Source organism: Cheilinus undulatus, linkage group 9 (genome assembly GCF_018320785.1).
Source record: "Cheilinus undulatus linkage group 9, ASM1832078v1, whole genome shotgun sequence".
Taxonomy (NCBI): Eukaryota; Metazoa; Chordata; class Actinopteri; order Labriformes; family Labridae; genus Cheilinus; species Cheilinus undulatus.
Window position 1 is genome coordinate 20,553,055 of NC_054873.1, and position 23,426 is coordinate 20,576,480.

The following is a 23,426-nucleotide window of genomic DNA, read 5'->3' on the forward strand; positions in this document are numbered from 1 at the left end:
TTCAAACTAAATTGAGAGGTTTAGTTGAGGGACGTCCTTTAACTGGACGACAAATATCAAAATGATCCCTAGATCATCTGACACAGCGAGTATCCCATCATAAACTGATGGTGCCCCCACCAGTCATCATTACACCTACAGCATCAGATAAGGTCCGTCCATGGATGGTGTTGTTGACTTCAAGCGCCCAAGTGAGGATAAAATGATGTATAAACCTGCAAAAATGCATTGACTTTGCAGCTGCAACAAGCAAGAGGAAAAAGAAAGACGTGAGTTGAGTCAAAGAAAGCCTTCTAGCTTCATGTTGTCAGGATTCATTTACAGTAGGAGACTGAGGTGAGCATGACCTCACACAGCATGCTGCTACAGAGAAGAATAATGAGGCTTTGCCATCAGTGCATTTTTGTTACAAAATAACAGCTTGAAGCTTTCATGGGCAGTTAAAAACATTTTAAATAATGGGAACTTTTTTGTCATGCCCCTAGTTTAGATTTTACATTTCATTGTAAGGTTCCAACCTGCTGCTGTCATGTATGAGTTAATGTCCCTTACGATAGCTTAATTTTGTCTTTGGGTGTCACAATAACAGAGTGAGGCATGTTTAGTCCTGGTTTCATCACTTTTGGTTGTATTTAAGTATTCACATGAAGGTCTGTGATATAGTTTGGCAGTAAATGGGTCCTTTTGGGGGGAAAAAAGTTAATACGCACTTCCTCCTTTACATAACATTCACATCGTACAAAACAGTCATGGCACTTCAAACAATATACTTTGTTCCTTATTTGGCACTGAAGAAGTTGGCAGCCCTGGTTACAGATTTGTCTCTGGAAATTTTATATTTCTGTCTTTATGAAATGTCAGAAAACAAGTAATGCACCTTTTTTTTCCTCAAAGGAGCTTTAAGAAAGATGCAAAAAATCTGCCAGTATTGTTTGCAGTTACTTTTGTGAAAATCAATATAACAGTAATATGATTTTAGCTTTTAAAACATGCATTTCCTAAAAATGACTTTTTGGCTTAATCTCTAAGGTAGTGAATATAATTCCACTGGTGCTACAAGACTATGCTAATGCTAGTGTCTGAATTTAAATAGTTATGCAGGATTTGCAAGACAAGCTCAGCTCTTATGACAAATACATTATTCACTTACATTTTTTATATAACATTTATTAAAAGTACTAAAACAGAGTACAAAAACATTTATTAACCATACACAGCATTACCTTTTAAAATAATATAAAATATTTCATAACACAAAAGCACAGACACACACAAATTTTAATGGCTCTGATCACAGAGAGAGGGAAACAGCACAGCAGAGAGACATAAGCTCTGTATTAACATGAACCATGTCTAGATTTCAGTAGGTTGGTATCAGGGTTGGACCTCAATATTTCATATTAAGTGTTAACAGGTTACAGTGTTGGCAGCACAGCTGTGTTTGATCTCAAAGTGTTTTTCTTTGCACTGGCTCGTGATGAAAGTGTTATACCTAAGAAAACACACAATTGAGAAGACAAACCTGAGGCATTTATGCTAAAACTGGAAGATGTTTGTGAAGTGAAATAACAATGAACTCATCAACACCTTTCCTACAAAAGGCACTTGTTGATTCCAAGGCACTGCAACAGCTCTCTGTTTAGGATTTATAGCAAAAAAGTCAATCATTTCCTAAGTCACATTCACACAAACACTGCAGGTAGCTACCAGACCAAAGGTTCTACATTATGTAAACTTCAAACACAACATTAAAGGCACCATGTGTAGAGATAACTGAAAAGGTTGTAACAGATATGAACATGTTTCCCTACCTCACTTCATGCCTGCCCTTCATTTTGTCACTTGTGTTGGTAGAAAGGACTGTCAAAACCACTGTCCTGCTGCTGCCGCTGCCTCAGCTCAGAGAAAACAGGCCGTGAACAAACTCCCTGGTTCTTCTCACTCTCAGAGCCAGGGGTAGGCTCTCTGTGTAAACTCAGCTTTGTATTGGGAAAGTTCTGGATCTGAGGGGTCCTTTGGGGGATTTCATTATATACAGTCAATTCAGAAACGTCCGGAGTGAGACCACCAAACTCTCCCAAGTCACCAGCTGATGTAGAAGAAACAGAAATAAGCTTCACAGATTCAACTTTGCATCCCGTGTTGGAAAGTCTAGAAACCTGAAAGCCTATTTCTGAGTCACTGCTGGTCATGCTCCAGTCAGCCCATCTCTCGTCTCTGACAGGAGCCTCTGAAATAACCAGTGGCTGTTGCTGTGAGTCTTTGGGGTTATCTCCCTGCAGGTACAGCTCCCTGCTCTTACTCCTCACAGATGCATCCACAAAACCCACCTGGGATGAGGAGGGGATCTGTTGAAAAGGTTTAAAAGGACGGGGGTGTGAGTGAGAAGAAGTTTGGATTTTAAGCCCTGGATATCCTGAGGCCTCCCCCTTCCTGGAGGCAGAAATGTCCTGGTGACTTAAAGGTTTAGTTCTTGCTGCAGTGGTTTGTTTCTGCTCTGAATCTGCAGATGTCTTTTCCCTCTGGCATGCGTCCTCAGGCCTAATGTCAGGAAGTTCAGGCAGTGTTGACGGGGTCTTAGTGGAACCTGTGTGTCTACCTGGAGGGCAGTCAGCAGCTGTCAAACAACCTGCCAACACAAAAACAGATACAAACACCATTGATATATGAAGAAAATACAACAGTTCATCATGTCTGCAGACAAGGACTCACTTTGTAAACAGTTCTTTCCAGATTTACTCTTGACTGGGGTCTCCAGCACTTTAGCCATGGCTGCCAGCTTGCTTGCAGCGTTCATTATTTTCTTTTCAGCTCTACAGAAGACAGAAGGATCAATACAATTACCACAAAAAGAAAGGGTGAGGAAAGCTAACAAGTTTAGAACAATTACAGCCTCTTGCCCTGTAGTCTTTCCTCCGTCCTCCAGTAACTCCTGCAGACAAGTCAGATAATAGCGCCGCATTTTCCTGGCCGTGTCCTGCCTCTCCCTCTGCACCTCTGTACGGATCATCTCTGCTGCTCGCTCCCGGCTCTCCTGGAGGTACCTCAGCATGTCTCCTGCCAGGAAAACACAAATATGAGCTGTGCTTTTACAGTTTGTATCTATACAAGAGCATGTCTTCACAAGATTTTGTCGAGACAAACATGCATCATGTAGTACTTTTTACCAAGAATGGTAAAAACTGCCATGCGTAGTATTAAAAGCTACTGTTGTCTCGACTGAAAACTTCCTTTATCCTACCAGAGGATGTAACCTTGAGTAAATATTTTTGTAACCAACCTCTGATCTTTTCCACAGTCATCAGGTATTGCTTCTTCATCTCCTCCAACCCTTGCTGAAGATTCTGTTGCTGTTCAGAGCTTCTGTAAGCGAAAACAAATAAACTAGAGTATTTCAGGCAGTCAGGAAGGATGAAATAGAACGTAAGGTTACGTATGTAACCATGGTTCTCTGAATCCCAGCCAGAGCACTAAGTCATTCAAAATCCTTGTGATCTTGCGAGAAGATTCCCAAGGAACTGATTCCCTGATGACACCAGAAGATATAGGCTGTTCGGATCAGCAGGTGTCACTTTGTTGGTATAGCAACTCAACCTGTGCATGTGCGATGTGTTATCCAGTGCTTGAAGCACAACCTCTGATTCATCCAAGAATTACAGAACCATGGTTACATGTGTAACCTTACGTTTTAAGGGCTTTAGGCCCCTTATATCCAGTGAATGACAATCTTAATGTTTCAGAATACCAAGACATTTTGGACAATGCTATGCTTCCAACTTTGTGGCAACAAAGTGGGGAAGGCGTCCAACAGAGTGGAAACTGTTAAAGCTGCAGACTCGTTATTTAAGGACATGTATTTGAATACAATGTCATTACAGTCCCTGTTGGTGTAATGGTCAGGTGGATGAATACTTTTGTCTATATACTGTATTGCTGAGTGTGGAGGTTGAAAAGTGGAGAAAAAAAAGTGTTCTATCAGGCGTGGCAGCATAATTATATTTTACCCTGGATTTTTGAGTTTATGTATTTTTTCTTTAGACAACTTAAGAAAAACTTGCCTTTGAGCAGACTAATGGCAGAAATGACAAGACATACTGCCTAGCTCTGCTGCTCATGTTTCTTGAAATAATTAGTCTTTTAATAACACTACACTCCAAGCAGTTTATTTACATAGATTATAGCACTGTTTTCTTTAAATGTTTGTTTTAGAAATGTGTGAGAAAAGCTTTCAAAAAGTGGTGCTGCCAGTCTGCTCTATTCAGTGAGCACAAAGTGAAATAGTAACCACACAGACATGGAGGAAAAAGAAGAAAGAAAAGAAGCAAGGATGTAGTATACTTCCAAACGCTAATACTGCAGCAGAAGTAGTTAGGTTTTATCCTAGAAAGAAGGCAGAAATTAATATTTGGTGAAATAACCCAGTTTTTTTTAAACTATAGCTTGTAACAGTTAACAGAAACACCAACAACCTATAGAGTAAAAGATCGATATTTTCCATAACAGATATTTTCACTGTGGTCTCTGTTTATTGGAGCTGTGTACCAAAGACTGAGTATATAACGCCATTGAAATACTAATTTGATTTTAATGTCTTGAAAAAAATTGATTTGGATGTTTCTAAAACATCAAAACAAACATGTCAACGATGAAGATAAACTAGCAAATCAAAAATAAAATATTTGATGGTTTAGTTGTTCAATATGTTTTATATTAAGTTTATAACTTAAAATGTTTTCCATATTCAGGAAGCCGAAGAAAATTTGGGTCACTTGAAAGAACGAAAGGAGAATAAATACATGTCTGATTAATGTTTGACAAACTTGTAAGGTTACCCCAGATTAACACAACAGTAACTGGCCTTTGAACCAAAGGTTAAAAATGATGAAACTACACAAACCCTGCTGATTCTTTAGCTCTCTTCACTTCCTCCAGCAGCTTCAGATGTTCCTCCTTCGCCTTTTGTAAGCTGCTTTCATGTTCATCTATAACGAACAGCATTATACACCATTATCACAGGCACTAAGATAAATGTGTCATTTTAATAAATCCACTCAAATTACAAAGAAATACTTGGCTGCTTTAAAAACCTTTCAGATGCTGCATGGCAGTCTTGTGCTCTCTAACGCTGTGCTGGAACTGTCGACAGGCTTTCTCCAAATTTCTCTGGAGTTCCTGATTCTTCTTCTGCACTTTACTTACAGCTTCAGTGCATTCTTTCCTGCAACAAACTTGCTCTTTCCTCTGAGACAAACAGCCTAAAAGCAACAATACAGCAACATCAGGGGCAATGAATGATGAATTATATACATCAGATGTTGTTCAGATTAAAGAGTGCATCACATACTTTGAATTTTGTTGATTTCTTTTTCATGTTGTTGCTGTGTTTCCTTTATCACATTACTCAGTCTCTCCTCACTTATCTGTGGGGGCATAAATGAAACAAATAAAAATTGAAACTCAGACATTGATTTTCTGAATGACTGACAAATCAAAACATTAATTTCACTTTCCGACTTGAGATCAATTTAAAACACCTTACTTTCTTCCACTCCTTTTTGGCTTGAGATACTGCTTTGTGGACTGTTCCTTTACAGAATGTTTGGATGATCTGTACAATTGTGTCATCTGATGACGCCCCAGTGCTTCTCCTGGTGCCATCAATCACCTGCTGATCTGTTTTGGGATCCCTGTGAAGTTTGTCCTCAATCTCTGTCAGACAAGTCTGAAGCTCTGCTACAAATTCCTCTCTTGTCTTTTGTCTCTGAGCCTGCTCTCTCTCTGCAGTCTGACATCTCCATTCCTCCTCTCTGGCCTGTAAAGTTTGCTGTAGCTTGGCCTCCATCTGCAGCAGCAGCTCTTTCCTCTGAAGGTCAGCCTCCTCCCTGGCATGCTGCAAAGAAAACTCCAGCTTTTTGCGCTGCTCTTGCAGCTTGTTTTGGTACACCTGCTCAGTGCAGGCCTTGATGACAGAGACCTCCTGCTGTTTGTCTCGGTTCCAGACTGCTCTAGCTCCAGCCAGCTCAGCCTTCAGTAGGGCAGTTTGCTCTCTGTTCATTTGCTCCAGCTGGCTCTGAAGGGCTGCCACCTCCTCTTGGAGCTCTTCCATCCTCTGAGTCCCAGAGCTCTGTTCCTCTAACTCCTTCCTGTATTTCTTATGACATTGCTCCTCTGCCTCCTTCAGGGCCAGGGATACCTGTGACATCAAAATTGAGGGCAACATATAATTACAAAAGAAATGCTAAGACAGCAGTGGTAATAAGAGTTAAAACCTTGTCATACCTGTTGTTCTTTGTGTTGTTCCCATTTCTCTCTTTCTGTCTGGAGTGCAGCTTGGTATTCTGGCAGTGAAGTCAAATCCTCAATCCAGCGATTGTAGGCTCTGGTTACTGCACCTTCGACCTGAACAAAATCATTTATGTCAGCTTCTAATTTTCTAAGCTCTACTTAAGGTAAAGCCTGCAAAATGTTTGAGGAATGAAAAACAAAATAATGAAGAAGAAATAACAAACACGTTTTACTCTAAAAGATGTCAGAAAAACCCCTTAGCAGGACACAAAGGATTAAACAGACTCCTGTTTGTGCCAATTAAAAAAAGGACAGCAGCACTTTGGCGAAGTGGCACAGAAGAAGCCAGGTCAACCCACTGACCTGTCTGGCCATGTCCTCCAGGTGTTTCTCGTGCAGCTCTCTCTGAACTTTTTTTCTGGCTTCCTCCACAGCTTTGAATTTCACTTTGTCAGCCTCCAGTTTCAACTGTTGTTTCTGGGCACTGAGCCTCAAGTCCATTTCAGAAACAGTAATTGTCTCATTGCTGTCCTCATAATGATCTGTCTGACAGGCCGTCTCAGCACTATCTCTGTCCCTCTCTCTTCCAGTCTCCTCCAGCCTCTGGGCCCAGGTTTCCTCCACCTGCACAGAAGCAGTGCAGACATTAATGGGTAAATAACATAGGAATCTGAGCTTTGTCTATTGGAAAATCATACCTTTTGCAGTTCTTTCTTTCTCTCTTGTGACCACACATCCTTAAGCTGGTTTAATGAGGCCTGATGCTGAGCTTCTAGCTCTGCCCTCAGTTTCACTACAGCTGAATCAGTCTCTTCTCGCAGCTTTTGCTAGAAACAACATTAATCATAAATCAATCAATTCACAAGTACACAGCTTTTTCTACAGTCAGCAAAAACTTGCTGATAAGAATCAAAACAGAACAAAATGTTGCATGTTCATGGCAAAAAAATAAATAAATAAATAATAATGTCATCATTCTCAGGATTTCCTTCCCTGACATGCCAAATAGACTGTTTCATAGTTTTGTGGCATTTAAGAGAGAGATCTTTGAGGATGACTGGATGAACGTTCTGTTTATGTCATTCATTACCAGCCAATCTGAGAAACAAAACATATGATATAGTAGGCATACTCCAGCACAGGGAGTAAACTACAAAAGGTCAACAGGCAGCCCATATCTTTTTCAACTAACAGGGGAGCCAGTTGGTGAAGAAAACTCATCCCAAAGCCAGTTGGGAGAAGAGCAACAACTTCTTTTCCACCAAGAAAACCAAGTGCGATTCTTTGGTCTTTTGTTTGAATGAAGACATGCTCAGTTCTGGTAAAAATGTTGTTATAACTGCATCCAAGCTGATCTCTTAACCGGTTGCCACTGTTTACAGGTGCAACTAAACCTGCTTGTATTGCCTGTTTCTTCTTAATGGTGCTGATTGGTTGATTCATTTTCTGAGTACAATCAGTTTAGCTTGAAGCTGTGAAAAATAAATCCAGCCGATGAATGACATAGAATCTGGCAAATCCATCAGTTTTAGGAGTTTCTATTTGTGTTTGTAAAATTGATACCCTTGGCCAGGGGGGAATTAAATGCTTAAATTTTTAGTATTAAAAGCAGTTGTACTCTAATAAAAAGGGTGTCCAGGGCTGAAGATGGCCCAGTGGTTTAAAGCACACTCCATGTACATGGACAGCCTCGGTTCAAGACTGGCCTGTGCCTAATTTATCTTTTTATGTCTCTTACCCACTCTCTCATCCCTGTTTCCCACTCTATCCACCGTCCTCCTTTATGAATAAAAGGCATAAAAAGCTAAAAACAAATTCATTTAAAGAAAAAAAGGGAGTTAAGGCTTGTCTGACTACTTGATGATATTATTTGAGTTATAACATGTATATGGGAAAAAGAACTGAGGAAGTGATTCATTATTAGGATACTACTGTAAAAATTCATTACTGATGTCTTGAATACCTCTTTCTCTCTTTTCAAAGTCTCCACCTTCTCCTCCCAGTTGTGTATGTTTTCTTCAAGCATGTCTTTCTCTTTGCACACAGATATGTAACACTCCTGCACAGCCAGCATCTTATCGTTAGTCTCAGACAGCTGGGTCCTGTCAAAAAGTAAAGAGTCTTGTAAATAAGTATCAAATATTGCCTGATAACTATTTATTCTCAAAGGTCAGGACAGCTTACCGTAGCTGTTCAATCTGCTCCTGGTGCTGTGCCGTTAGGCGTTCAATCTGAGCGCCATGTTCCAGCATGAGATCTGTTCTGATTCCGTTTACCACGTCATCCCTGTACTGCTGATTAATCCGTTCAGACCTTTACAAAGACACATATACAGTACGCATAAATTTGAGCACATTCTATAGTATTAGACATAAAAAACAAGTAAATAAACCCACATCGCCCTCCTTTGTGCTTTACCTCTCAGCTGCCTCCTGCTTCTCCTGGTCCAGTTCTTGGATCATCTCTCTCATCTTGGTGCAAAGCTCAGCATTGGCAGACCTCACCTTCTCCTCACTCTGTTTCAGCTCCTTATTCTTATTTTCCAACACCTAGAGTTCAGACAAAAGACCAGTCCTTCATTTAATCTTTGCCTACCCCCTAAAACAAGCAACATAGTTTATCTTATGATAAACTATGACTCACCTCTACTTGTTCCTGCAAGTGTTGTTTGTCCTCCTGTAGTTTCATGAACTCTTTCTGGGACTCCCCGCTTAGATCTAGATGTTTTATCTGGCCAGTCTCCTTGATCTATGAACACAAAGCAGGTTTTTTATGTGACTATTAGAGCATCAGAGCCCTTAAAATTGGAGAGTAGTGTAATCCAAACTGAGTCATAAACATATTTTATTTGTAGTTGTTCTGTTCTTATCATGGTGTCAAATTTGAAGCCTGTGTGTTGCTGCTGTAGATTAATGTACTCACTGAAGAGCAAAGCTTTGCTTCATCTAACTGGGTCTGCAGCTCGCTCACTTGACTCTGACTGAGCTGGAGCTCCTCCTGCAGTTGACTGATCTTCTGTCGCTTCCCCTTCAAACTCGCCAGGCAGCGCTGCATCTCCGCTCTCAGCAGCCGCAAAGCTTCATCTTTGGGAAGCTTTGAGTCACACAGGTGAGCCAGGGCAGTGCTGACAACAGTACAGAAAGGAAGTTTTAAAATATAGGTATATGAGGGTCTTTATGGGAACAAACAGTAGAGAAAGATTCCATAATTGTGCTGGTTTACCTGTGAAGGGTGCCATTTTTCCTCTTTGTTTTTTTTAACCCTAAATCCACACAGGACTCAGACAGCTGGTTGTCCCAGTCATTGCTAAGGTCTAATGCAATAACTCCATGTTTCACAGCTGATTCATAAAGCGTGATCTGCTCCTTCAAATCAGACAGATCCTCCTTTGGGATACAAAAAAAGATGGAAAGAATAATATAATATGTTTAACATAATTTTTTTTGAGTAATGATGGATGTAATAGTATTAGAGGGAAGAAAAATGAGAGCAAACCTGTAAGACTTTGTTCATGTTTTCACTGAGTGCCTTCGCTGATTGAGCCTGTTGTAGTTTTATTTGAATCTGGGTTAATTCCTGCACTGAACCTTTAGGAAATAAAAGATGAACAGATTAAGTTGCATATTTGTTTTTTCTGATTTCTGAGGAAAAAAGATACACTTCCTGCAATATTAACTTGTCACTCACTGTTTTGCAGCAGCTGGGCACACTGTTTCTGACTCTCCTCCAAACGCTGAGTGAGAGCGTTGACAACACGGGCTCTCTCCAGTTGCTCTTCTTCTCTTTGGCGCTCCAGCTGCTTCACCTGCTCCCGAAACCTCTGACTAACATCAATCTGGAGACACAAACATCAACACATGAGTTACTGATGGCTGCTGGAAACGCTGTCCACAACAAGAGCTTGCAGTAGGTAGCTTCTTGCTAACGTTAATTACATTTTTAATTGCAGCACCTTGTGGCAGTAAAACTACAGACCTGTTTATTCAGAGCCTGACTGGTGGAGTCTAACTTCTGTTGCAGTGTTAACAATGCAGATTCATGCTGCTCTTTTAAGACAGCTAGGTCTCTGTCGTGTTGCTCCCGCACTCTGGACAGAGTATCAGAACGACAAAGCTCCAACATCTGCTGCTTCATGCTGTCCACTTCAGAATCTGCCACTCTCTGTTTCTTCATGTTCTACACAAAAAAGAGCATTATTTACACTAAGAATTATTTATATTAACAAAAGAATTGATTTAAATTACATTAGTATCTTTGCAGACTGGGTAAGACTGACAAATTTGGGTCAGTTGGTGAGAGCGATGCATACCAGGAAAGTAAGACATGAGCAGGATTTACCATTTAATCTCTTACTCACTGATTTTACAAAGATTATATGATTAATATGATTTAATTTCTCACTGAAAGAGATAAAAAATTCCTGCCTCTAATTTTGCCTTAAAAAATTATAAAGTGTATGTTTCTATATATAACTTACCTCCTGGTCTCTCTCATTAAGGACATGTACTTGCTGCTCCAGTGCCTTCAGCTTGTTTTGCATTTGAGCCTCCCTTACCTTGGCCTCCTCAAGCAATCCACTCGATTCTTTTAGACTTACTCCAAGGCCATCCTTTTCATCTATTAATGACAAAAGGTAAGCAAGGCATTCAGCAAGGAAACAAGGACTCAAGAGGCCAATGCAGGAGCCCGAGTTCTGTTAGATATTGCAACTCTTCTAAAGGCCACAAGAGGGCAAATACAGTACCCTCATTGTGTGTGTATGTGTACAATGTCCTGCATATACAGTGAATACACACCATGTATCTATGCAAAGTCTTATCCTTCTTACATCCTTCCATCAGTTTGAATCAGTGCTATAGACTGATAGACAATTAATCCTTTGGTTTCTAAAAGTTTATTGGTGAAAATATTTTTGTCTTTGAAACAGTCAGTATAAAACGAGTGAATCAAACTAATAAGGTCAATAAATCAGAACATACTAAAGCGTAACTCCTCAAAAATTCATAAAGTCACTATATTTGGATTAGTTTACACATGCAAAAAATGCCAAACCTGCCTGAAACATACCTTTGGTAATTGCAAACTGATGCTCGAGGTATCTCATGTTACGCCTTGAATCCTCCAGTTTCTGCTCCAAATCTTCAATTTGCCTCTGCTGAGCTTTGTTTAAAATCTGCAGCTGAGCGAGCTGCTCTTTATCAGCAGTTTCTGAAATACAGCAAAAATATACAAATATTAAAAAAAACACAAAATACCACCAAACACTTCAGGCTTGATGAAAAAAATGGACAGACTATTCATTTTCATCAATGACATTTTAGAGAGGAGATGTGCCATTAAAACACTTTGGGAATCTAGTGGTACTCCCGAAATGGTAAAAAGGTGCCCCCTGTCTTAACATCAGAAAAATAAAAGTAAGAAAGGTCAAGCTTTAAGTCTATTACAGCTTTTACCATTTGCAATTAAAATCACACTTCTCCAGCATTCTCAGTACATACAGTGCTTAACAAATTTTTTAGACCATCACCCAAAGTAAGGTTTATGCCACAGCTGCCCTAAAATAACAGCATTGGTAATAACCATAATCATTTTTATGTTTCTGCAATGGTTAATACACCAATATGTAGAAGCTCTTTAACCCAAATGATATTTTTAATGCTAAAATATCATTATTATTGTTATCCATGAATTTTCAAATTTACTGATTTACAAAAAGAAATGAAAACATAGAAAAGCACATTATTATTTCTTAATCAATATGTCAAATTATAGTTAATGACTTGCAATCCTGAACAGAAAAATTAGTTTTAGTGGTTGAATGTTACGCTTGATTAATTTCTGACTTCTCAGAGAAGCCCATTGAGCCGGCTCAAATTTGGGTATAAAAAGGTGAATTCAGTTTGAAATTCCTCGTTCCTGTTCAAAATGGTCAAACGTGGAGAGGTCACTGAAAATGAAAGAGTCTGCATTAAAGCACTTCATGATGCTGGATGGTCTCTGAGACAAATATCACAGGTGGTCTAATAAATTTGTTAAGCACTGTACATATCCTCAATAAACAGATATGTAACTGAAATAATGTAAGAATATTTTTTTTACAGGAGAGTTAACTGATATGCTTTCTACTAAGTGTGGTATATCCTTTCAGGGTTCTTACTGAATCAAAATAGCCTTAATTATTTGCATTATGATAATGTCCTAGGCTAGCACTTCAATAACAGCAATTCAGATCATTCAACTGACCACATTTGTTTAGCCATTGTGACATATTTCTAAGTCATCTCCAATCCCTTTTAAGTTGGCATAGTTCAGTAACTGACATATGAATATTCACTAAAAAGTCAGTAGCCAAATCAAGACCAAAGTCAACAACAAAATGGAGAAAAACTGAGAAAATGTAGTTTATTTTGTGTCCTTTTGGTCTATAATATGTAATGTCCATGTTGCCTACCCCTACCTATGCATGTGCATGAGAAGCAGTAGCCTCCTATAGCCTGTCCCTTCCAACTATCCCAAGCTTGAGCTCAGTACAGAGTCTATACACTAGTCAAACAAACTGGGCTTTGGGGGTCAAATATGCCTTGGCATGGTATGGAAAGCCTAGTGTGAGTGCATCCCAGGACTCACGCTTTGTTGTGTCAAGGAATTCTCTTTGCAGGTGATCAAGTTGGCCTTGTTGGTGAGGAGGCTGGGAGTTAAACATCTTTGGTTGATGAGGTGGATGGTGGGGATTGTAGCTGGCCTTGTACTGGTCTACAACTCTGTCCCCTGCTGCTGACCTTAAATTCTGAAGAGCATATCAAAATAAATTAATTGTGTTTGACATTAAATAATCCCAAAATATCAGGAATACACAAAGTCAGTTTTATACTGAAGAAAACATGTTTTAAGCTAGTAAGACATAGATAAAATAAAATAGAAGAATTAAACATTTTCTCTCAAATATGACAAGAGCAATAGTTGCTCAAATAAAATGTTAATATTATGGTGATCAGTGATGACAAGTAGAATTAATACTTCACTCCACACACCTGAAAATGGTTTCTTGCATTTTGTTCCCCATAGTTTTGGTTATCACTGTGTCTTCCCCCTTCATAATACACTGCATGGTTGTTAATGTCTGTGGAGAAGTCACTTGTCTCTTTTTCTGTGCCGATGCTGGTGTACGTATAATCTCCTTGGGTGAAGGAATGATCCTGGGACTGCTGATTCCACATGTGAGGCAGAGGCTGACCTTGAGTGTGACTAAGATGTCCATTGATCTGAACAGCACCGTCCTCATAAGCATACTCATCCTAAGAGTGTTTAACACAGTCAGATTCCAAGTTTAAGAAATTGAAGCACCATTTCATTCTTTTTTGTCTTTTCGAGGTACAGAAGAGACACAGACCTGTTGATGTGAGATTGGCCTTGGATGGACTGACCATTGCTGGGTCCACGTGGACTGAGGGCTGAGAGAACAGTTCAGAAAGCATAATTACATTACACAATACACCAATGAGCTGCAACATAACACCTTACCTATGTAATTATAATGTTTTTATGGTACTTGATGTCTGTGTCTTGTCTGCATCCTGATGAGGTCCATGATGTCTTAGTGTAGTATGGTTTGATGTCTGCACTCTAATTGATGTCTGTGATGTCTTAGTTTGCATGGCATCACATGATGTCTAGGTTTTGATGCGTTTTCATGTTGTTGAATTATTATCTCGACCATATTTTTGGTTAGATTCTTTAAGTGTTTGGATTCTGCTGATGTTGTTTGCATGTCATGTTCTGTCTTCTAGTCTTTTGTTTGGGTTTGTTGCTTTGTTCTTCTGTCTGCTTCTGCACATGACAAAGCACTTTGTAAACCCATGTTTTTAAAAGTGCTATATAAATAATGTTTTTATATTATATTATTATTATTATTATTAATGAGATCTAGCACAACAGTGTTAGCATAAATTTTATTTTTACAAAGCTTCTACATTTTCAGTTTTTGTTCATATAATTAGAAAGGTGATATGTCTACTTTGTATTTATTTCTGAAGTCATGTTGGGTAGTGGGGATGGTGAACTGTAGTACATTCCTCTCCATTAACATATATGAATTGAGCAAAATAATTGGAATATCTATCAGGATTTTAAAATCAATAATAATTCAATAAAATGTATTAGCATAAATTTTATCATGCCAAAGCATAACATATAAGCACTGACTAAAGTAATCAATCAGTAATGCCATACAAGGGATACAAATCAGTATAAAAATGTAAAAAAAAGTATATATATATATATATATATATATATATATATATATATATATATATATATATATATATATATATAATGATAAAAAGAAATAGAAAAAGAAAAGATGTAAGTTGTTGGCAAAGCTAGCTTTCGTCAACAACTTACACCTTTTCTTGTGAGAAAAAAAGATCATATCACAGTTAACTGATGTACATCTTAAAATTAAATGATATAAAATCAATTAAAATCAGAGTATTAGCTGTGACTAGACTGGATTTTCCTGTCAGGTTAATACAAAATCATAATATACATATACACAATCAGCTTCTCAAAAACTGAGAATTCAGAAGCGTTTGGCTTGTATAAACCAAACCTTGAGGTATCTCCATCTGAGCTTTCAAATGTGTCTGCATTAACATGTGTATAACCTGTTGCCTGTGTTTTTATTGCTGCAGGCAGAGTACTCCAGTTCTGGGGAGGAGTCTCTGCTGTCCTCCAGCATGTCATCAGGCAGGTCTGTGAGTAGTTTCTGCAACTGCAGAAAAACAGCACATGGAAATGAGTCACCAAGGTTGCCCCGCAACCGAGTTGTAAAGAAACACAGATTTATCAGGAAACCAGTCACTGACTGTCTCAGAGAATGAATAAGAACAGGGAACATCTGTAAACTATTGAAACCAAACTAAACCATTATTTTTTTTTCTCACAAAAGTGGCTAACTGTTCAGTGCTCATAATATCTGTGTTCCTCTATATGCAATTCAAATATGTATTAAACATAATATTATTTGAAAAATTTAGCAAAGTCACCAAACTTTCATTGGATTAGGCACTTTGTATCTTCCTCTTCCTCTGATTTTTAGTTTGAACAGTCATGAAAGTAATACTTTACTGCTGCCCTGATTGAACTAAAGCTCTGTTTGTGTGAAATAAGCTTATCAATCATTCGGTCAAGAAAATTCATAATTAAAGAAAAACTGAGAAATAAAACATTAACAAGCAGCAACCTCATCTTTTGTAAAGATATGTATTAGTCCTAAATGTCACAAAAACAAGACAAATCCTCCTTTGCATCAGTAACAGATTGACTAAGCTTGTTTTTACAACCAGCCATGTGTGAGAGAACGAGCATAGCCAGCTGGACTTACTTCCCACAAGGACTGCTGAATACTCTTCAAATCCTCCACAGTGTCCACAACCGAAGGACCCATATTATCCCGCTTACACATTCAACAAATATTTAAGAGGCATTTCTTCTGCTGTGAAGCCACATGACAACTCCTAATACTAATCTGTCTGTAGAGAAGACCTTCACTGTGAAACATCCAAAACGTGCCTGGCATGTTGTTGGCTCCCCTGCAGTATTGCTGTGTTTGCTCCCAATGAACTCCCATTGTTTAGACAAAACATATAGAGAGGTTAACTGGAGCAGAAACATTCCTATCACTGGCTGCAAACATTTTCCACTTCACCAGCTCAAATGTAATAATACAAAGGCTAAAAAACAATGATAGAAAAAAAATCTAAAAAATCCTCAGAATTAATATTCCTCCAAAATCCAGTTCCCTGAAGTGTTAAATCCCAAGGAAAGGCAAATCTGTTGACAGTTCCTAAATGCCGGCTCTAATCAGAGCAAGTGGAGCAACAGAGGAAGAAGGCAACCTAAATAGAGAGAAAACAGGGGAAGCACAGTTTCAGTGCGACACACCTGGAAGGAGGCTTTTACCTTGAGCCAATAATAGCTCAGATTCATGGCGTAACAGATTGTAGGTGTGAGTAATAGCACATCATGACTATGAAGTTGAAAGTGACTGTGAAACTTAAACAATGCAAACCTCTACTGCTTCCTTAAACAACACCATTTGGGAAGAACATACAAGATGAGGCAGGAGTTAATGGGGAAGTAAAAAATACTTATTTTAACTATGTCAACATGACAGTTTAGGTCAGATATCAACCCATTGTGATGTGACTGTTTAACCACTGAAATAGAGCCATGAAAATCTTGACACACTATGTATTTCAGATTTCTGTTCATAGGTTGCAGACTCTAGGTATCTTTCTTTACCTTAAATGCTGATTAAACAGTATAAGACATCACCAAAGCTAAGGAAGCCGCCAGCTGCTACAAACTCGCATGATACAACCAACAATTAGGAAAGGTTACTGACACAATATGCGGTAGCTTTATAGTATCAGTTGTGCTTCATTTACCTCTTGCTCTCTCGCATAGTCCTCCTGGTCATATTCCTCTTCATCATGCTGGGTTTGAAGAGCAGCGCTGTCAAAATCAATAGACATGACCACAGCCTGTTGATGTAGCGTGCACTGTAGAGGAAAAAGACAAGATTTATAGCGCCTTATGTTGGTGTTATGGTTGAAGTGAATCTGCTAGATACACAGTTATCTACAAGTTTTTTTCCCACACTTGTACAAACCAGGTCATAACCAATAAACCTACCCGCTCGCATCGATAGACTGGACGACTCTCTTGGTGAGCTGTTTATTCCTTTATTTAAGCGATGTTATAAATCTGTTAACCATAACTATTCACAATACAACGAAGCGGTGCTAGCTAACTAGAAACAACCCCACCATTACAGCTTGCCTTGGCTACAACGGTCACAATTACAAAAGTTAAAAAGTCCCTCGTCATGCTTTGAATGCAACTACGCTAACAACTATCGACTATCGTTGTATGTCCGTTGCCTATTTAAATTGTTAAATGTGAATTTTAGGATAAATTGCCCTGACACTAAACTTTGAGAGGAAAGAGAAGCTAACGCTAGCTTTGTTTAGCTGGTTGAACGTCCTCTTTAAGAGTTGCGGACTCGCCCACTTTGAAAACTCGCGCGCACAGGCAGCGCCAAACCACTGCGGCATGACAATCGACATAACAAAAACAGGCTGAAAATTTTTGAGTCTAATGTCACCATTACGGCAATAGTCTTGCAAACAGACGCGCTAAATACTTATATGTCAGCTGTACTGAAATAATGCAAGTTAGCAGCCTTTTTAATCAAGTAATTGTATCAACCTCGGAACTACGATGCCTCCCTGGAATTGTGGGAAGTGTAGTAGCATTGTTCCCATGGAAACGAAACGTTGGACGACAACGTCGAAATGCCTTGGTGAATAAAACTATACTAATTCCTGAAATACTAGAGATTGTATGTTTAAAGGGGCGCTTTTTATCTGTTGGTTTAATGCCTTCAAGTTGTAAAGAAGGAATCCTAACGCTCAAATAAGGGAATAGCTTTTATTATCATATTATTAATTCAAATGAAAGGGACCGCCTTGACGTAATCGCTCCGCACTTCTTCCGCATACGTCCGTCACTGAACCACGCCTCCTTTCCTGCAGACACTTCCTTGTTTTCTTGGCGTTGTGGTCTCTTGCAGTTCCAGAGTCAGTTCATTTGCTACAAATACATGTTTAACATCTCAACAAGAGTTCTGAACTCATGTCGGAGAGCTGACTCGAGTTCAGCGGTTTTGACATCCGGGATCCTCCTTGTGACAGTCAGCTGATAGGATATGAAAAATCGTTGAGTTCTCCCGTCTGCCAACAAGGACTACATTCATAGCAGTTTATAGAGTTTGCAGCTGTTTTTATTGGCATTTTATAAAGAAGAAATGGCCTCAAACCCACCGAAATTAAAGATTGGAATTACTGCCAATGAGAGGTGAGAGGCAAATGAGCTAACTACGAGATAGAGAGTTGATAGAGCAACTGTGGTATGTGATTTTCTTATGTTTTTTTCTTTTCAGATTTAAAAACTTGAAAAATACTTTTGAGAAAAAGTATGGAGAATCTCCACTCTTCTATGCATGTGCACCTGGACGGGTAAACCTGATAGGTAATTTGTACCAGGTTTATCCTGAAGTCTGCTATAATGCTGACATTGCTTTATTTGAAAAAAGAAATATACTATCTTCAAGAAGTCACGGTACAACATTTTTTGGCTCCTCACAGTTGCAAAGATTTCCTTTTGTGCATATATTTTTATTTCCTTTGATTAATATGTGAAAGGCCAGTAATAACACTATGTGTAGAATCTTAATTTGTGCAGTAAAGGAGTTAGACCAGATCCATCGACTCATTAAGTCTTATCTGTAGTTGGATTTTTTGTAACATATCTATCCACCCATCTGTATGTCACCTTACAGGAGAGCATATTGATTACTGTGGTTATTCTGTTCTTCCAATGGCCATTGAACAGAACATCCTTGCAGCTGTATCTGTGAACACTTCAGGAACTATCACACTAGCCAACACTAATCCTCAATACAAGTAAGACCCAAAAACCCACCATGCAATTTAATTAGGAGCCTAAAACTTGCTCTGTATTATCTTCTGTTGTTATTTTGTTTCTTACATTAAAGGGATTTCACCGTATCGTGCTCCGAAATTGCCATAGACAGAGAAAATCCAAAGTGGCATTATTATTTTCTCTGTGGAGTCAAAGGTATCCAGGTAAGATAACTGCTTTTAAGTGCTTGCATTAAAAATGGTGGTATATAACATGTAACGCCTGAGCAAAGTGATGCATACAAAGCTAAACTTTACTTCTTTGTATTTACAGGAAAAGTTTGAGATAGCTCACTTGAAGGGGATTTCATGTGTCGTAGATGGAACCATTCCCCCCAGCTCAGGCCTCTCCAGTTCTAGTGCCTTAGTCTGCTGTTCCGGGCTTGTAACAATGGAGGCAAATGAAAAAACCCTTTCTAAGGTAATGTGCATTGTTAAGGAACCTTTTGACTTCAAACAATTACATATGTTTCTGTATATGACAGCTTGAAGAAGCGAAAAAATCTTAGCCATCAAACAGAATGCAAATATGAACACTGAGCTATGTTACGTGCTTTTTAGTCCTTTTCTCACTTTAATCCACTAGGTGGCCCTAGCAGAACTTTGTGCCAAATGTGAGCACTACATTGGCACAGAGGGTGGAGGCATGGATCAGTCCATCTCATTCCTGGCAGAAGAAGGAACTGTAGGTTTGGTTTCTTGCCGCACATCAAGTGAAACAGGCTTTATGTGTTAATAGGCTGATGTTTGCTTCCACAGCATTTATCTGACTTAGCAAATGCCAGTAGTTCACTTTTAACCGTGCTTGTAAAGGCCATGCTTTTGAATTTGTGTCTCTGAATTGTTTTTTAAGTGTAGTTTTTGGAGCTATTGGTAATTCTATGTGTAAATCAGTGTTCAATTGTTTTTTAATTGTCTGTCAGGCAAAGCTGATTGAATTTCAGCCCCTGCGAGCCACTGATGTCAAACTCCCAGATGGAGCTGTGTTTGTGATCTCTAACTGCTGCGTGGAGATGAACAAAGCTGCTTCCTCTCACTTCAACATCCGTGTGGTGGAGTGTCGGATAGCTACAAAGGTACCCAGTCCTGATGACAGATTTATTCTTGATCATCTAATACCTGTCTTAAATTCAACCAATCAAATTAAAAAGTCAAAGCATTTTGTCTTTTTTAAACTGCATTGATTATGATATGGTTGAAAAGAAAAGTAAATACTGCATCATCTTGATTGAAATCTGTCTTCCATCTGTGTCCTCAGATGCTTGCCAAGGCACGGGGTCTGAACTCGAGTGGGCTCCTGAAGCTGGCCCAAGTGCAGACGGAGCTGAAGGCCTCTTTGGAGGAGATGCTAGCTCTGGTTGATGCTGTGTTGCATCCTGAGCCGTATAACCGAGAGGAGATCTGCAAGGTGCTGGATGTCACCTCTGAGCAGTTTTCCACCGAGCTGCTGAGCCCAAACACCCAGCATGGTGAGCAACATTACATAGCATCACATTTCCTAGGGAGGGAAATTTGAGGAAATATTTCTTCTCTGTGGGAAAATATGTCACTCAGTGTTTCATTTTGTATATCAAATGGTCGCTCTATAACAATTTTAGTATCTTATTTGTTAGTAGGTTATGATTCCTTTAAAGGTGGTAAAATTTTAAGCATGAAAAGTTGTGAAATGAGGACTTACGCTTCTCTTTGCTCGTCTTTGAACATCTGATATCGTTAAGTTTTTTAGATTGCTTGTCAAATTAAAACAGCCAAAATTTCACTTAATTTTTTTCCCTCAGTGACACATTTCAAGCTGCACCAAAGAGCCAAACATGTGTACAGTGAGGCAGCACGGGTGCTGCAGTTTAAAAGTGTTTGCGACTCTGAACCTGCTGAATCTGTGCAGCTGCTGGGAGAACTGATGAACCAGAGCCATACAAGCTGCAGAGACCTGTACGAGTGCAGCTGCCCTGAGTTGGATCAGCTGGTAGAGATATGTCTGTAAGTAAAACAAGATGTCCCCTTGATCTCTTCTGTGGCAGATTGAATTTCTGGAAACAACAGGATAAAATGAGAAAATTCAGATGTAAAGACTACCAATTAAAAGTTGTTTTCTTTACTTTTTTCTTTTAAATAATTATGAACCATTTATAAACAAATTTCAGAAGGCTACAAATATAAATCGAGAACAAAAAAAAACATTTAAAAACACAACAAGGAGCACCAAGACACTTAGACTAGCATCAATGTTTAATGACAAAAGGTCTGTACAACTATTTCTACAGAAAGGTTTGTATAAAGTAAGACTTTCTATTGATTTTCAGTTAGATTTCTTGAAGTTCTGTGACTGAATACCATTTAACTTTCATGGCGATCTCAAAGCCCTTCAAAAATCATCTATCTTTGCCTAAAATGCTTTATACCTCTGGGAACAAAGATGAATTTTACGTACGTCCTGGTGAAGCCAGAGGTGGTGTTTAAAGTTTACAGTTTAAAGACTATCTTTTCTCTTTTTCCTAGTGTCGCTCTGTTCATCTGATGAGTCCACGGAAGATTGAACTTAATACTACAGCTTTACTTTTGCTTTTTTCAGTGTTTTCAAGGGATTTTGATGTGATTTCCACACAGTTGAGGGGAATGATGTTTGACGAATCAAACCCATCATGATTCAGATCTGTAAAAAGTCAAAAGCTTTGTTAGGTTTTTTCTTGAGAGGAGAAGAAAACAGCTCAGCTTAATTCTTTCTAATACGTTTCAGGTAGAAGGGAACACTCACTGGGCCAGGGCCATTCATAAGGGTGATAAAGAGCTTTCTACAACCCAGCCAAATAGGGGGCCTTAGGAGTTCAGCAAATTCATAGTCCATTTTTTTTGGTAATGTTAACAATGTGGATGGGCACATTGAACTGCACATTGTCAAACTTCAGCTAAGCACAATGTGCACAAAAATATCAGGATGCCAGAGAATAAAGCAGAAGGAACTGAAATAATTTTTAGGGATAATATATTTATTAATTGCAAAAAGAGGCAGAAAATTTGCAAAACTGAGATACAAGTGGCTGAATATAGCTGAAAAAAGGGGTTACAGAGTGACACAAATAGGTTAAAGTGGCAAACATTGGATAGCAGCTGCACAAAATGGGTTACAAAAGGCAAAATGGGTGGGGAAAATGCTGAAAAACGGTTAAAGTTGTCATCAAGTAAGAAGCAATCAAGCAATAAAGAAATGAGCTATCAAAACCAAACATGTTTGTCAATGGGCACTCAAGGAACTGCATTGTTTGCACTTCAGCGCTGCCCTCAGTACCTGTCTCTCTTGGTTACAGGAAGTCAGGGGCAGTCGGCTCCCGGCTGACAGGAGCAGGATGGGGTGGCTGTGCCGTCTCTATGGTTCCCTGTGAGAAGGTGGAGACGTTCCTGCAGGCAGTGAGAGAGGCCTACTACCTCCCTGATCCACGCAGAGCAGCCATGGAGAAACACAGTCTGTTTGTGTCAAAGCCAGGTGGAGGAGCTGCTATTTTCCTTGAGGAGTGAAAGTGTCCATGTAGCCACCGTTAAATAAACACTTGAGGCAGAAGGGATGAAGTATGAAATAAACTTTGTGTTTACATTTTTCTCTTTACAGATTAAACTTCATTATAAAAAAAAACTACATAAGGGCCAAAAATGATGAACAGTGTGTAATTTCTTATGAAGGGAATCCTTTTAATAGAGTTTTAAATCATGAAGGCTGGGCTTTTGTATTGATGATTTTGTACATCTAGATCACAGTGTAACAGTTGATCTCATGAATAAATCAACCAATAAAAAAATACAATTTTTATTTGTGATGCTTTATAAATTCCATCCATCCTTTTAAAAAATATTACACAACAGCAACAATTAAGTAAAAGAGGTTAGGAAAATGATGAATGGTCAGAGCTAAATATTTTTAGGCTTTCCATGTGAATTCAAAGCTCTCATGGTTAGCATAGCATCACTCAGAGGTCTACCATACAGCATGTCAGGGTTATGTTAAAGGAGTGTATGTATTGGGGACATGATAACTTAAAGATGACATGTTTGGCTTAAACTTGTGGGCAGGATCATTTTTCAGGTTAGGTGGTCAGGGGTGGAGGACACTCATTGGTGCTGTTTTTTCAGCTTAATTGGCAGTGCTGCGTAAACATGTTGGAATTTGGGTCTGTGTCCGCTTTTATAAGCAAGTCAGAAGGCACACCTTTGATTCTCCCCTTATTGTGTTGTTGGCCTTCCACCACACCAGCGCACAGAGCCAACAAGTTCATCGGCAGTTATTTTGGGAAGAGGCACCCCTTTCCCTACAAACTGGACATGTTGGATTGAGCATCTAATGAGAAGATGGTAACAGCACGACATAAAAAGAGCAAGATTAGCCTTCTGTCTGTGAGAGATGATGGAAGTGCTGCAGTTTTTATGGCACAAACTTTCCAGAGATCAGGAAATAATTTCACCTCTGTAAGACTTAAAAATAAATGAGTATAAATGATGCTTAAACAAGGTAAGTAAATAGTACTTTGACATGGCTATGACTAAACCAAGAATTAAATCGGTCTAAGACTCCCGGCTGCTTTTTTTTTAATCCATGTGTGGCCCTGT

At 39.0% G+C, this 23,426-nt stretch overlaps 2 protein-coding genes across 3 annotated transcripts; one reads left to right on the forward strand and one right to left on the reverse strand.

The window, feature by feature from the left end:
- Positions 1-1,232: 1,232 nt before the first annotated feature.
- Positions 1,233-17,354, reverse strand: cep152 (centrosomal protein 152). Of its 2 annotated transcripts, XM_041795501.1 has the most exons (28): positions 16,981-17,353; positions 16,734-16,847; positions 14,949-15,055; positions 13,676-13,736; positions 13,317-13,580; positions 12,913-13,072; positions 11,353-11,493; positions 10,763-10,902; positions 10,261-10,461; positions 9,973-10,120; positions 9,781-9,872; positions 9,508-9,671; positions 9,208-9,409; positions 8,929-9,033; positions 8,704-8,834; positions 8,470-8,598; positions 8,249-8,387; positions 6,984-7,112; positions 6,649-6,909; positions 6,280-6,399; positions 5,540-6,193; positions 5,345-5,420; positions 5,088-5,255; positions 4,898-4,982; positions 3,281-3,363; positions 2,901-3,057; positions 2,713-2,813; positions 1,233-2,629 (listed from the first exon to the last, which is right to left on the reverse strand). In XM_041795501.1, exons 2-28 carry the CDS (start codon positions 16,818-16,820, stop codon positions 1,839-1,841), a joined length of 4,896 nt encoding a protein of 1,631 aa, XP_041651435.1. In that variant the 5' UTR covers positions 16,821-16,847; positions 16,981-17,353; the 3' UTR covers positions 1,233-1,838. The 2 variants fall into 2 exon arrangements, with proteins under 2 accessions (XP_041651435.1, XP_041651434.1); XM_041795500.1 differs by having other exon boundaries at positions 2,713-3,057; positions 16,981-17,354.
- A 532-nt stretch (positions 17,355-17,886) lies between these two features.
- On the forward strand, positions 17,887-22,630 carry galk2 (galactokinase 2). The gene is made up of 10 exons (XM_041795502.1): positions 17,887-18,204; positions 18,290-18,378; positions 18,689-18,812; positions 18,905-18,995; positions 19,105-19,251; positions 19,417-19,515; positions 19,754-19,906; positions 20,089-20,299; positions 20,609-20,810; positions 22,136-22,630. Exons 1-10 carry the CDS (start codon positions 18,155-18,157, stop codon positions 22,341-22,343), a joined length of 1,374 nt encoding a protein of 457 aa, XP_041651436.1. The 5' UTR covers positions 17,887-18,154; the 3' UTR covers positions 22,344-22,630.
- The last annotated feature ends 796 nt before the right edge of the window (positions 22,631-23,426 follow it).

What these genes read in the sequence shown, in the direction of transcription:
- cep152 (XM_041795500.1), bottom strand. Translation starts at nt 16,820, where the DNA reads ATGTCTATTGATTTTGACAGCGCTGCTCTTCAAACCCAGCATGATGAA. An exon ending in AATAAAAACACAGGCAACAG is followed by an intron (nt 13,737 to 14,948) that starts GTTATACACATG and finishes CTGTTCTCTCAG; the next exon opens with CCCTCAGTCCACGTGGACCC. An exon ending in AACAACACAAAGAACAACAG is followed by an intron (nt 6,194 to 6,279) that starts GTATGACAAGGT and finishes TTGATGTCACAG; the next exon opens with GTATCCCTGGCCCTGAAGGA.
- galk2 (XM_041795502.1), top strand. Translation starts at nt 18,155, where the DNA reads ATGGCCTCAAACCCACCGAAATTAAAGATTGGAATTACTGCCAATGAG. An exon ending in GGAATTACTGCCAATGAGAG is followed by an intron (nt 18,205 to 18,289) that starts GTGAGAGGCAAA and finishes TTTTCTTTTCAG; the next exon opens with ATTTAAAAACTTGAAAAATA. An exon ending in GAGCCCAAACACCCAGCATG is followed by an intron (nt 20,300 to 20,608) that starts GTGAGCAACATT and finishes TTTTTCCCTCAG; the next exon opens with TGACACATTTCAAGCTGCAC.